Genomic DNA, 13,812 nt, shown 5'->3' on the forward strand with positions numbered 1-13,812 from the left:
ATAGATACACACAATGTAGTCCCAGAAATTTGGAGGATTGAAAATTCAAGGGCTATATAATGAGACCCTGTTTCAAATTAATTACATTTTAAAATTTTTATTTATTTTTGTTTTATGTGCATTGGTATTTTGCCTGCATGTATTTCTGTTTAAGAGGGTCATATCCCTTAGAACTGGATTTGGGAGCTGCCATGGTGGTGGTAGGAATTGAATTGGAGTCCTCTGGAAGAGCAGTCAGTGCTCTTAACTGCTGAGCCGTCTCTCCAACCCTTAGATTTGATCCTTCATTGAATTCAGAAATCTAGATGTTAGAAACCTTCTCATCGTAAAATGTTGGCAACTTGTTCAGGGATTGCAGAAGATGCTTGCAGCTCTCACCAGTTACTCTGATGTTAGGAAGATGAAATCAAAAAGCACAAAGGAGGGGCCACAGCAGGGGACTGAGCTAGGCGGGGTGGGGGGGGGTGGTACCTGAGACCAGAGGAGGGTTGAGGCTGCAGGTGGGGAGAGGTGAGGAGCTGGTGACCTTGGGTGCTGGCAGCCAAGCCTCCTATCTCCTTCCAGATCTCTCCCAGACAGAGGACAGCCTGCAGGAGTCTTTACGGAGTCTAAAACTCTCAGAGAGGTGAGCTACTATTCGGGACCCGCACTGACTGGAGAAACTGACAGAGCTGAGTGTGACTGCACCCTCTCACCACGGGAAGGTCACAGCAGAGACTTCCAGAACCCAGGGCTTTTCTGACCCCTGTGCTCAGGTTGTGCCTGTCTGCCCACAGCAGTGTCCCTGTGAGGCGGAGACCAGCTCGCAAGATCCTGAGCCAGGTCACAGTGCTGGCATTCAAAGGGGACGCCTTGCTGGAGCAAATAGGTGTCATCGGCGGGAACCTCACCGGTATCTTCATTCACCGTGTCACCCCGGGCTCTGCAGCTGATGAGATGGCCTTGCGTCCCGGCACCCAGATCATGATGGTGAGCCAGAGTGGGAGGCTGTGCCACTGCCAGGCTTCTGGGCCAGGGTAGGGGTGATTGGTGGGAGACAACGGTCTCGGTTCTGTTCTGGGCTGACTGAAAGTGCTGCCCACATCTATTGATGAGGGTCATGGAAGGGAAACCCAGCCCCCTTCCCAAGCCTGGCAGTTCAGATCCTGCAGAGCCTGGAAACTCAGAGAAGGCCACCGGACTGTGTCAACTCTGACCAGGAACCTTGGTATTGTCCTGGAGGTGAAATTCGGGGGCTTTGTGGCTGTCACACAAGTGATCTAGCCCTGAGCTGCACCCCAGCATTGGCCAGGCTTGAGGAAGCCTCTCCAGTGGGGTAGGGTTTGGACTGTGGTCTCTCTTTAACTGTGATGATCTCATTGTCACTTTGTATAAGTACATGATATAAAATTCACCATTTTAACTACTGGGCTTCATTGCAAAATGTCCAAATCTGGACAGAGCACAACTATACATCTAAATGTAAAACATAAATTATTCTTATTAAGCGAATACATGGGTGGGGGAGGGTGATTTTGATGTGGTCTAACAGCACGATTTTCTTCAATTATGTGTGTGCTTTGTGCACGCATGTGTGCGTGTATGATACGTGTAAGCGATGTGTGTACGAGTGTGAGTGCACAGAGACACGGACCACATGTGGAGGTCAGAGGACAACTTTGGGGGTCACGGTCTCTTCTTCCACCTTGCTTTGACGCAGCCCCTCTCTTTTCCCAGGGACATTTATTTAGCTAGGTGTGGTGGCTCTCACCTTTAATCACAGTACTTGGAGGACAAAGGCGGGTGGATCTCTGTGAATGGGAGGCTAGCCTGGTCTACAAACTGAGACTCTGTCTCAAACAAACACGACACATTTGTTTATTTATTTGTCTCTGTGTCATAGAACATGTGGAGGTCAAAGGGCAGCTTGTTAGAATTGGTTCTTTCCTTCCACCATGTGGGTACCAGGGATTGAATTTGGGTTTTCAGTCTTTGGTGATGGGTAGCTTCATGGGGGCCATGCCTAGGGTCTCTCTTCTCCTCCTCTTTCTAGGGTCTATGGTATGTGTGTGTGTGTTGGTTAGTTTTTGAGACGGGGTCTCACTGTGTAGCCCTGGCTGTCCTGGAACTCACTATGTAGCCAGACTGGCCTCAAACTCACAGAGATCTGCCTGTGCGTGCTGGAATTAAAGGCATGCACCAACCACCTTACCTGGATCTTCTATCCTATGTCTGCCTCTTGACTCCAGGCTCTCCGGTGCAAGAGTCTCTAAGCTCCTGGGTCCTTCCTTTCCCCCCACCTCACATCGCATTGTAAGAGTGTTGACATTGCAAATTACCACCAGGCTTGCACAGATTCCCAGGGTTGAACTCAGCTGTCAGGCGAGCACAGCAAATGTCTTTACCCACGGAGTGCACAGATTCCCAGGATTGAACTCAGCTGTCAGGCGTGCACAGCAAATGTCTTTACCCACGGAGTGCACAGATTCCCAGGATTGAACTCAGCTGTCAGGCGTGCACAGCAAATGTCTTTACCCACGGAGTGCACAGATTCCCAGGATTGAACTCAGCTGTCAGGCGTGCACAACAAATGTCTTTACCCATGGAGTTGTCTCCTTAGCCCTGAAGCTGAAGTGTTCAACTTTAAGCCTTTTAAATGATTTTTTACATTATTTTTTATTATGTGTATGGGCGTTTTGCTGGCATGTATGACAATGTATCACGTGTATGTCTGATACCCATGGGAGCAGAAGAGGGCGCTGGATGCTCTGAAACTGGAGTTGCAGTTGTGAGCTACCACGTGGGTGCTGGCTCTTAAACACTGAGCCGTCGTCTCTCCAGCCCCTGCTTTTATTTTTAATTATTTGTATGAATTATGAATTACTTGTGAGAGGGGAATGTGCACCTGAGTACAGGTGCTCGCAGGGGCCACAACTGGACATCAGATCCTCTGGAGCTGGAGTAGCAGACAGTTGTGAATTGCCATAGTGGTGCTGGGAACTGAGCCTGGGTCCTCTGTAGAACCAACAGGTGCTCTTAACCACTGAGCCAAATTTCCAACCCACATCTTTAAGCATTTTAAAAATATCAACAAACGTGCCAGGTGGGTTTGACCCCCATCGCTGGGCTCACCTGTTGGCCCCAATGAGAGAAGGTGGGAGTGGGCGTTTCCCTTTAGAACAGGGTGTCCACAGTGAAGCAAGAGCCCCCCATTCCTAAAGAGCCCACGCACTCCTCATACAGGGTCGTCTCCTGCCCCTTTACAAGCGTATATGTAGGGTCAATGATAGCATAGTGCTGAGATGGACAGCTGTTGAGGAGCCATTCACGCTGCGGACGTCCTCTGTGGCACTTGAGAGACAGTCATATCATCCCAGGGCAACTCTGGACTGACAGTCCTAAGACGTGTCATAATATACACACACAGTAACACAGAAACACATATCCCCCTAGACTTAACCATATGAACGAGGGAGGCATCATGGAAGCCCCACCAGGCAGGGCTTCACAGACAGGGAGGTACGGGTGGGGAACTCTGGCACTGAATGAGGAGGATCGTGATGCCACCTAACAGCCCCATGACACAGAAGAGTTGGGCCCCAAACATACAGAAGCCTGATCTAGAATGATCCAGAATGTTCTGGAACATCCTGAGATCTATTTTTGACAACAGAAAGGGGTTAATGACAAAGAGACTATCCTCAACAGTGAAAAAGTTGTCGATGGACGATGATTCTTCAGGCCGGGACGGTGTATGATGCACTCGTGTGCAGCCCGATGCTGTAACAACGCTATCCCCCCACACAGCTTGTGACAAGGGATTCTGATAGGCCATGACAGGCCAAGGTGGGTGGGTGGCTCCACTCCCACCCCATCTCAGCTGCCACACTGTCTTGGTGAGAAGTTCACCGTCGTGCTTTGCCCTCAGGTGGATTACAAGCCGACGGAGCCATCACTGAGAGCCACTCTGGAGAACACGACTCTGGAGCAGGCTGTGGGGCTTCTCAGGAGGGTGAACGGTTCCTGCTACCTGACTGTGAAGATCAACACTGAAGGTACAGGCACCGCCCCACACTCGCTCGGCTCTCCGGGCCCCTCCTGTGACCCCAAGCCCTGTGACTGTTTGCACCTCCAGAGCCCACAGCTACCAAGAGCCAAGACAGTTCAGCCAGGCTCCCCCTAACTCCCCCAGGCTCCAGTGAACGGGAAACTTCTCTCCATCCCGCTGGGCCCAGCACCAAAGTGGCTTTCATGACTTTTCCTCCCACTTTCACGTTCTAGAACCTTCCTCGTGTAAGTTCCGTGGTGTAGGATCATCAGTCACGGATGTCTTTTATCAGGTTATAAGAACCTAATTCAGGACCTAGATGCCAAAGTGGTGACCTCTGGGGATTCTTTCTACATCCGGGTCAACCTGGCCATGCAGAGGAAGGGAGGGGGAACGCTACACACACACTGCAATGATATCCTGCATGTCACTGACACCATGTTCCAAGGCCAAAGCTGCTGGCATGCCCATCACGTGAACCCCTACACCATGAAAGACATGGAGCCTGGCACCATCCCCAACTATTCACAGTGAGTAGCTGCCACTGGCTCTCCATGTCCCCACAGACGTTCCAAGGACAACACCTGCTTGTCCCAGCTCCACGCTGAGGTCCCTCCTGCCCAGGAGGAAGCATAGACCTCCCAGAATTTTCCCTGCCTTATACCAGAGCATCTACCCGAGAATATAGTGGAGGAAAGGTTAACATGTAAACGTGGGGGTCTCCAGGTGGCAGGTACCCTCTCTGTTATGTGCCCTGGTTGCTCATTAGCTCCCATGGAGAGGGACCAGTGTGGGACAATTAAATTAGCATGTCATTTTCAAAGGCCCGGTCTCTGAGCCCTGGGGTGCAGCACTCCTGTCCCCAACCTGTGTACCGATCACTCTTGGCCTGCTCAGTCAGTCTGCCAGAGCTTCTTTTCCTCCATCTGCCCAGGGCTCAGCAGCAGCTCCTGGCCCTCATCCAGGACATGACTCAACGGTGCACAGTTCCCCGCAAGGTGAGGCTCCGATGGAAGAGTATGCCCCCGCCCCCGGATGGGCTGGATGGGCGTGGATGCCGTGGAATCCTATGTGGGTGTGTGGACCACTGAGCTGAGCGGGGCAGTATCTGGACCCTGGGTACCCACCAAGCCCTCAGAGGCCATGTGAACACACCCGTCTCCACTCTCAAAGCAGCTCCTGCTCTTCCTCACTCTCCTGGTCCCTTGTCACCGACTCACCTCCCCGTTCTTGTTTCCTCTGAGGTCGGGCACCTTGTCCTCTTGGGACACAGAGCACCTTTCTCTCTGAGCACCCACCTGTCCCTGAGCAAGGTGCTAGGACATTCCTGCCTGGAGCACGGCCATGCTAAGTCGGGAGGGGGCCTGCTCTTCTCTCTGCCCCTTGCACCCCTTCCTGCAGAGCCCTGTTGCCTGAGGCCCCTCCCCTGCCTCTCACCCCCTGGTGTGGCGCTTGGGAAGCCTGGTTTCTCCATGGCACAGCCTGGTTGTTCAGAAGCTGTTCTGGATTTGCTTATGGGTCAGGCTGCCAAGATAGGGAGGGGATGCCAGGCCCCAAGCCCAGTGTTGATGGCTGAGCCTTGTGCCTCTCCTATCTCCCCGTTCTTCCTGTGACAGCCTTCCAGAGGACCGCAGAAGTTAGTAAGAATTGTCAGTGTGGACAAAGCCAGAGTCAGTCTTCTGTCTCCGACCTGTGACCAAGGCCAGCCTGCTTCAGGCAGGGAGGAAGGTGAGACCTGGCCAATTGGCATAGGGACCATGTGGGCATGGGGGTCAATCCTGGGCAGTACAATCAAGGTGGTGTCTCTCACGCCAGGGGAGCTGTTATTTGTTAATTTATTTTATTTTTCTTTTATATATATATATATATATATATATATATATATATATTTGGTTTTTTGAAACAGGGTTTCTCTGTAGCTTTTGTAGAGCAGGCTGGTCTCGAACTCACAGAGATCCTGTGAACTCACAGGCCTGCCTTTGCCTCCTGAGTGCTGGGATTAAAGGCGTGCACCACCACTGCCAGTTATTTGTTTATTTATTTATTCTTATGTATGGATGTTTGGCCTGCAAGTATTTATATGCACTATGTCATGTAGTACCTCTGGAGGCCAGAAGAGGGCATTAGATTCTCTTGGGACTTGAGTGGCCTTGAGTCAACCAATGCTCCTAACAACTGAACCATCTCTCCAACATCTGCCCCACCCCGGGCTGTTTTTTATGAATCATGATGTCTACATGCCTTTTTAGACAGCAACTAAGAAACATATTTGATGTCCTTTAAATACCCATGCCCCCCTCTGAGACCTGACCCAGTGAAACTATACAAAAGCTACCAGCATACATACAGGTAAAACACTTATACACATAAAATAAAAACAAAACATAAGACAGATGTTGAAGACAGGAGCAATATAACTAATCCAGGAGAGAAGCCGAGGGTCCAGAGGGGAGGAGGCTGAGAACCCTGTGGCCAAGGAGCAGGGCTGAGTGGAAGGCAGGACGACTTGGTGGGGAAAGGGAGAAAAGGATGTGAGCAGAGGAGGGCCAGGGTGAGAGACAACCTTCCTTCAGGAGGAACCAGGCTCCTGCTACCCCCAGAGGCTCATCCTGAAGAGCTGCGAGCTCTGTAGCCTGCCGGCTGTGCTGGCATGCGGCCGGCTGTGCCAGTGTGCACAGTTAGCATTAGCGGCACTGAAGCAGGGAATGTCCTGTATCAATTCCTCCCCGGGGAGAGGGGCAAAGACACAGGTGGGCGGTGCTCATAGCCTCTCCTCCATAGGTGGCTCCAGCGTGTGCTTCTGGGCAGAGAGCTGCTTCACCCTGGCCCCATACACCCTGGTGCACCCCCGCAGACCTGCCCAGCCCCGGCCTGTGATCTTCGTGCCCAGAGTAGTTGGGAAGATCCTGAGCAAAAAGCTCTGCCTCCTCCAAGGCTTTAAGCAGTGTCCGGCAGGTACGTGCTTCTTGGTCAAGTGGCCAGAAGCTGTCGGTCCTGGGGTAGCGGTGAGCAGGTTCCATGTTATCAGAACAGAGGGCCAGAAGCTGGGACACTGAGAGGTGATGATTGTCTCACAGATCCCTGGATGTATGCCCTCAGGGTCTCAGCAGAGCCTTGCTGTCTCTGGGGGGCTGTAGGTGTGGGTCTTTCCTGGCTCTTCCAGGACCTTAGGGGTGCAGGAGGTCCTCACTCCCATGTTGGCTTTGGTCATTGCTGGTCTTTTTCCTTCTATGTGTCCGTGTTTACACATGTCCTTCTTAGGGTTCATTGTCACCCAGCATTGTCTCACGTAGAACCCTATTTCCAAAGAAAGTCGATGCGTTCTGGGTTCTGGTGGACATTAGTGGGGTGGGTCATTATTTCTCCCTTCAACACAGTCACACTGAAAATAGGATGTACATAGCAGGATTGATGAAGAACCAGCCAGCAGGGGATGAAGAAAGGGAGACAGGAGCTAGAGGCAGCGAGGTGGTCCAGCTGGCCAGCTAGCATGTGCAAAGGCCCGGAGCACAGAGGACACTGGGCTGGAGTCACTGCTCTGGCGGCCAAGGGGCATGGAGGCCAGATGTCCAGTTCTATAAAAACCCTGACTGTTTTTAAAGAGGGAGCCTCACCGAGGCTTGATCTTTGGACACCTTTCTTGAAAGTCCTGAAGTCTTGGCCAGGGTTTGGGGATGGCCTCAACTCCTGGACCGTGGGGACCCAGGATTCCCAGCTGTTGCAGTGGTGGTGGGGGGGGGTCTCTAGAGATGTGTATAGCTGGGGTGCCTGAACAGATAGACACAGGCTAGGAAGAGGGCAGGGCCGTGAGAGCTGCCCAGGAGGTCCAGATTGGGTTCTTCACCTCAGAAGAGGCCATCTGAGGCTGCCTGGAATTCTCTACTGTGTAGCTGTCCTCGGCACTCTAGGGTGCTTGACAATACCACTGACACAACACACACACACACACACACACACACACACACACACACACTGAAAAATTGCCCAAAACACTGCCCAGTATCCCTGGGACCAGGACCACGCTGGGTGGAAAAAGTGATTTAAGGGGCTGTGGGAATCCTCAGTGTTAGGAGTTAGATCCATCTATAAATTTGGAGCTTACGAAGTGATGCTGAGCATTGTCCATCTGTCTGTCTGCCTGCCTCCATCTATCCTTCCCCCAAACCTCACCTGCCCCCAGAGTTCATACATTCCATACTTCTGGCTCAGGACTTCTGGTAGGAGGCAGGGTAGGTTTCTACATGGCTGCTCTGGGAAGCTTTTTCTGAATGTGGTGGGGGACCTCCAGTGTGGGGCTCAGCAGGGCTCCCTCAGGACCTCAGTGTATGATCAGCCCATCTAATGTCACCACCAGAGTACTTGAGCCAGGAGGAGTATGTCACCTGGACCCAGAGAGGGGATATCATCCAGGAGGGAGAATCGATAGAAGACCACCATTGTGTCACCCGTCATGCTGTGGAGTCCCTCATGAATACGGTAGGGGAAGGGTTAAGAAGCTACTCTGGGGGTGGCAGGCTTCCAAGACTTGGGAGGAATTTGGGGATTCACTTGTGGGGCCCTAGATACCCAGCTTCATGCTCTATAGGAGGGACACGGAAAGACCCAACGCTGTTTCCATCATCCATTGATGATGCTGGACCACCACTGGGTGGGCCTTTGCCTCACTTCCCTTATTTGGAATGTTTAATAGATGTTTGTTAATAATGGAATAAGACTGTCACATTTCACAGCTCACAATGAACTGTCAAGTTCATACTTACACAAGGAACAGGAAGCACAACACACACACACACACACACACACACACACACAGACACACACACCATGGAGGGTGACAGCTGGCATTGTCTGATATTTTTTATGTGCATTGGTGTTTTGTATATGTATCTATGTGAGGATGTCAGATCCCCAGAATTAGAGTCACAGGCAGGTGTGAGCCACCGTGTGGGTGCTGGGAATTGAACTCAGGACCTTTGGAAAATTAGACAGTGCTCTTAACTGCTGAACTATCTCCCCAGCCCGCACACTGTCTAATTCTTAAGGTTTGCACACCTTCCAAAATCTATTTAAGTGCCAAAAGCTTGCAATTCCAGATCTTCCCAGGGTCGAGTAAATAAGACATCACCTTTAAGATCTACAGCAGGTGCCCTGATGGGTGCCAAGCTCATCTCCTCTATTCAGGTCTCTTCTACACAGCTCTGTGCCCTACGGCATGAGGTCACTCCCGCTTCCTCCCAGACCCAAGGCCCATAAGCTGAACTTGCTTTTCTATGCCCTCCCAAAGAGCACCCATGCCCTGCTGGATGTCCGGCTGGACAGTGTCCATGTCCTGCACAAGATGGACATTTTCCCCATCATCATCCATATTTCTGTCAATGAGAAGATGGCAAAGAAACTCAGGTGGGTGCTTGCTGAGGGCTGGGCAGTGGTGCTGGGCAGCAGGGTCTCAGCAGACACCCAAGCTCTGGAAAAACTTGGCATGTGCCTCTGGAACACAGTAGAGCTCTATCTATCCCAGCCCATAGTTGTGTTTCCACAGCCTCTGGCCAGAGGTCCAGCTTCAGAACCTGTGTATCCCCTGCCCAGCTAGACTGAAGCTGCTCAGTGCCTGGATCCCCCTGCCCCACTAGAATGAAGCCGCACAGTGCCTGGATCCCCCTGCCCCCTCATCACTTGGTATCTGACGGGGACAAACAAATCCTGCTGCCCATTTGCTCAGGAAGTGTGATGTGCTCTACACACCCATTGGTGGATGCCACTTGCAGCCAAGTCCCGACATCTTTATGAGCTTCCCTGGGTAGGACTCCATGCTTATGCCCAATGGCATTTTGATGCACGCTGAGTCCTCAACAGACTCTGTCCTGGACCCCGGCAGTGCTCTGGACTGAAAAGTCTCATTGTGCACTTTGCTGGCTACCTTGCTGTCCTCATGCTGACCACCTGTGCTTTTCAGGAAGGGCCTGCAGCGGCTTGGCACCTCGGAGGAGCAGTTCCTCGAGGCGGCCCGGCAGGAGGAGGGGGAACTGGACAGAGTGCCCTGTCTGTACAGCAGCCTGGCCCCTGACAGCTGGAGTGACCCGGACAGTCTGCTCGGCTGTGTGCGCCTGGCCATTGCAGATGAGCAGAAGAGAGTGGTGTGGACAGAGAAGAGCCCCTGCTGAAGCCCGGACCTGGCTTGGGACTGTGGTGGCCTCCATGTGTCTGTCGGTGCTGTCAGCAAACAACCCCACTTCCTTCTCTGGTCGGGGTCTGACCTCACGAGCTTACAGCTGTCAGAGGATAAATGATGCAGCCGCTGTCACACAGCACGGCCTGGGCTGATGGAGGACTTAACAATGATGCAGCCGCCATCACACAGCACGGCCTGGGCTGATGGATGGCTTCAGATCATTCTGCAGCCACCATCACACAGCACGGCCTGGGCTGATGGAGGACTTCAGATCATTCTGCCGTGTGGGGTCCTTCCCGAGACCTGCTCAGGGACAGTGCCCCAACCTCCTGTGATGATGAGGATAGCTTTGTGGGGACTGTCCCCTCCTTTTACATTTCCGATGTCAAAGGATCCTGCAAGCTCTCTGGAGCAGTCATCCCTGCCCAGGGCAGGGCACAGACTCCGGAGCACTGAGGACATGGCTGGCCCGTCAGAACTGCTAACAGACAAACACTGCCACAGACACCTGCAAACCAAGTTGCCATGGAAGACGACCTGAGTGGCTCTTTGACTCATGACCTCCTGCCCACCCCAAACACCAGGTTGCTTTGGTAGATGTCCGGGACAGAGCCAGTGGACTCTTCCTGAGTGAAGAACTGAATCTCAAACTGACATTACCCTCTGATCCTTCTTGGAGTGCATTATGACCAGCTTGGGTGAAGCTGCCACCCAGCTATAAATGCGTCATTTTGACAGGATATTTGAGTCTCAGTGTCTAAGATCTAATGTGCTATTATTAAGTTCTGTGAATTATTGTACTATTGTACAAAGCTTTCTCAATGCAAGGGCCCATGGCTCTCCCCACCTCCCAGAATGGAGTTGATGGGGCAGTGGGGGCAGACCCAATAGAGGGATGGTGGGGACAGACCCTGTCCTTCTAGGTTTGCAGGCTGTGCTTCTGACCCTTGGCAAGTGCAGGAAGGGAAAGTCTGGGGCTTTGCATGAATGAAGGGCAAGAGAGGAACCACTGTCACACCCTGTCCCCAGTTACCCTCAGAAAGGACAAGCTGAGCCCAGAAAGACCACAGGATCAAACTCATCACTTCTGAGAACCAGTGAGATTTCTGACCAAGCTTGTACTTGAAGAGGGTAGAATGAGGCAAAAGCAAGCCCAGGGCCTCCTAAGGCTTCCTCTACACTAAGGTTGGTTGCAGTAGTCAGTGTGGTTCACCCACTGACCACGTGGTACACAGAAGCCCTGTGCTCTTTTAGAATAAAGGAATTGAAAACATCCATGGGTTCCAGAAACCAAAGGGCTTCGAAAGACGAGACCTTACCCCTTTATCTGCAGGTCAACTTGGGATTCTGCCCACCCAAGTTTCATCTAGAACTCCTGGGTCAGTCCACACAGATGTGAGGACAGCAGTGTCCTGATGTGGTGACAACATGGGGAGTGCATGCCTGAGCTCCTCTCCAGGAGGCAGGAGTGGCATCCAACATCGCAGGGGCCCCTCCTCAGAAGGGTGTGTAGAGGGTGGGGCTGTTGGCACTGACTCCATTGTCCCTCCCTTCCTGTCTGAGTAGAGGCAGGCTGGCAGCTGCCCCAGGGACCGTCAGAGCTCATTGTGAAGAGGTCGGCACTGCGGTGTGAGCTTTTCCTCCAGGATCCCGTCAGGGGCGCACACCCAGGGGTCATGCGTCTCCCACTGCCACTTAGTCAGCTGGGCTTTCAGCATCTCCAGCACTTGAGAGAAGTGTGGGTCAGCGGCCAGGTTCTGTGTCTCTCGAGGGTCCCGGCTGACATGGTAGAGTTCCCAGCGTTCCCGGTAGTAGTAATGGTGTAGATCCTTGTACCAGCCTGTGGGCTGGCCAGCTGTGGTTCGGTTCAAGAGGTCCTGGAAGGTCGGCGAGACATAGAAGTCTTGGTCGATGGGAAACGGCATCTTGAAGCTGAGGTTGTGAATGAGGCGGAAGTTCTGGTGGTGTACCGAGCGCATGGGGTAGGACATGGTGACCTCGTGGTGGCTCTGGCTGCCGAAGACGGTGGCCCAAAGGGGCTCTGCCTCCAGCGCTGGCAGGAGGGATCGGCCTGTGAGCTGGATCATCTTTGAGCTAAAGATGGCATAGCTGGGATATGGAATGGAGAACCAGTCCAGGATGGTGGGGGTGAGGTCTACAAAGAAATAGCCCTTAGCAGGGGTCCCTGAGGGACACAGGGCCCTTCGGAATGGGTGAACCTGAGCCTCCGGAAATCCCACTGGCACCCTGTGTGAACAGACCACCAGCAGGGAGGAACAACACTGGATTGCACTTCTTATCATTGGTCACCTCTGGCCTATGGAGCCATAATGGTGTAACCAGAGGATCCGGCTTGCTGAGAACTAGGGCCCTTCTAAAACCCTATGGGTCAGAACCCTGTAAGTTGCTTTGGCCATGGTGTTTGATCATAGCAAGAGAACAATAACTAATATAGCTACTGAGCCATGTCTTCAGGGAATGACAATTTAGCTTTATTTTACTATAGATGAGATACAGTGTTTAAACTAGTGGCTTGAGCAGACCAAGGGAGTCTGGTACCAGCTCCCCTCCCTACAGTTAGACTGATGGGCACCAGTGCCTCTGGTGTCACTGCCCTCTTGTATTCTGCTAATACCTCTGATGGAGAGAATGTGGACCCATAGAGATGAGTGGCAATAGCACCATAAGAAGGTCAAACCAGCGAGGGCTTGGGACATTGAGGGCCACGGGAACTGGATTCTTCAGCCAAGCACAGTTTCCTGAGATAACTTGCAGAGTCCAGGGGTCTGTGTGTGCCCAGGGTCCTGAACTCCCAAACTACCCACCTTGATCAAATTGGCTTCTTTTGGTCAGAGGCCTAAGAGAAACTTGGATCTCCAAGATCTCTCCCTGTGTTGATCTGGCATCACTGGAGGGAATCACCCTTATAAGGCAAACCCAGGAGGTCTGCAGGTCGGGGTGGAGGCTGGTTCCCAGGCCTCAAAGGGGATCCCCTCTTCCACGATGACTCTAGTTTATTGGGTTGACAAAAGTGAGCACACAGGTATTCGTGGTGAAGAGGAGGAAGCCAGCCGGACAGCAGCATGCAGCTCTCTGCTTCCTGTCTGTGGACAGTGTGAGCAGTTCTCTGCTTCCTGTCTATGGACATTGTGAGCAGCTCTCTGCTTCCTGTCTGTGGACAGTGTGAGCAGCTCTTGCTCCTGTTGACACACCTTTCACACCCTGACAGACTGTTCCCTAAAACCACGAACCCAAACAACCTGTTTCTTCACAGCAACAAGAGGAACAGTTAACAAAACCATGTCAGGACACCTTTAATTCCAGCATTTGGGATGCAGAGGCAGGCAGATCTTTGTGAGTTCAAGGCCAGCCTGATCTACATAGTTCCAGGACAGCCAAGGATACACAGTGAAACCCTGTCTCAAAAAAACCCAAAAAGAGGGCTGGAGAGATGGCTCAGTGGTTAAGAGCACTGACTGTTCTTCCATAAGTCCTTAGTTCAATTCCCAGCGACCACATGATGGCTCATAGCCATCTATAATGAGATCTGGTACCCTCTTATGGGGTGCAGGTATGCATGCAGGCAAAACACTATAGATAATAAATAAAAAAAATC

General features: G+C 52.2%; 2 protein-coding genes across 3 annotated transcripts in view; one reads left to right on the forward strand and one right to left on the reverse strand.

Annotated features, from left to right (window-relative positions):
• Nucleotides 1-10,222, forward strand: part of Card14 (caspase recruitment domain family member 14) — a 32,808-nt gene extending 22,586 nt beyond the window's left edge. Inside the window, exons 12-21 of the mRNA XM_005350832.3 lie at nt 565-625; nt 777-969; nt 3,908-4,034; nt 4,320-4,557; nt 4,962-5,025; nt 5,644-5,755; nt 6,809-6,982; nt 8,382-8,503; nt 9,312-9,427; nt 9,981-10,222. Of these exons, the coding sequence (XP_005350889.1) occupies nt 565-625; nt 777-969; nt 3,908-4,034; nt 4,320-4,557; nt 4,962-5,025; nt 5,644-5,755; nt 6,809-6,982; nt 8,382-8,503; nt 9,312-9,427; nt 9,981-10,188 (1,415 nt within the window). The 3' untranslated portion in view covers nt 10,189-10,222. The remainder of the gene's footprint in view (nt 1-564; nt 626-776; nt 970-3,907; nt 4,035-4,319; nt 4,558-4,961; nt 5,026-5,643; nt 5,756-6,808; nt 6,983-8,381; nt 8,504-9,311; nt 9,428-9,980) is intronic.
• Nucleotides 10,223-11,488: 1,266 nt separating this feature from the next.
• Nucleotides 11,489-13,812, reverse strand: part of Sgsh (N-sulfoglucosamine sulfohydrolase) — an 11,532-nt gene continuing 9,208 nt past the window's right edge. Inside the window, exon 8 of one of the 2 annotated variants that reach the window (XM_005350833.2) lies at nt 11,489-12,351. In XM_005350833.2, coding sequence (XP_005350890.1) covers nt 11,792-12,351 — 560 coding nt within the window. In that variant the 3' untranslated portion in view covers nt 11,489-11,791. The remainder of the gene's footprint in view (nt 12,352-13,812) is intronic. The other variant, XM_013347600.2, reaches the window with a different exon arrangement.

This window comes from Microtus ochrogaster, chromosome 7, assembly GCF_000317375.1.
Source record: "Microtus ochrogaster isolate Prairie Vole_2 chromosome 7, MicOch1.0, whole genome shotgun sequence".
NCBI lineage: Eukaryota > Metazoa > Chordata > Mammalia > Rodentia > Cricetidae > Microtus > Microtus ochrogaster.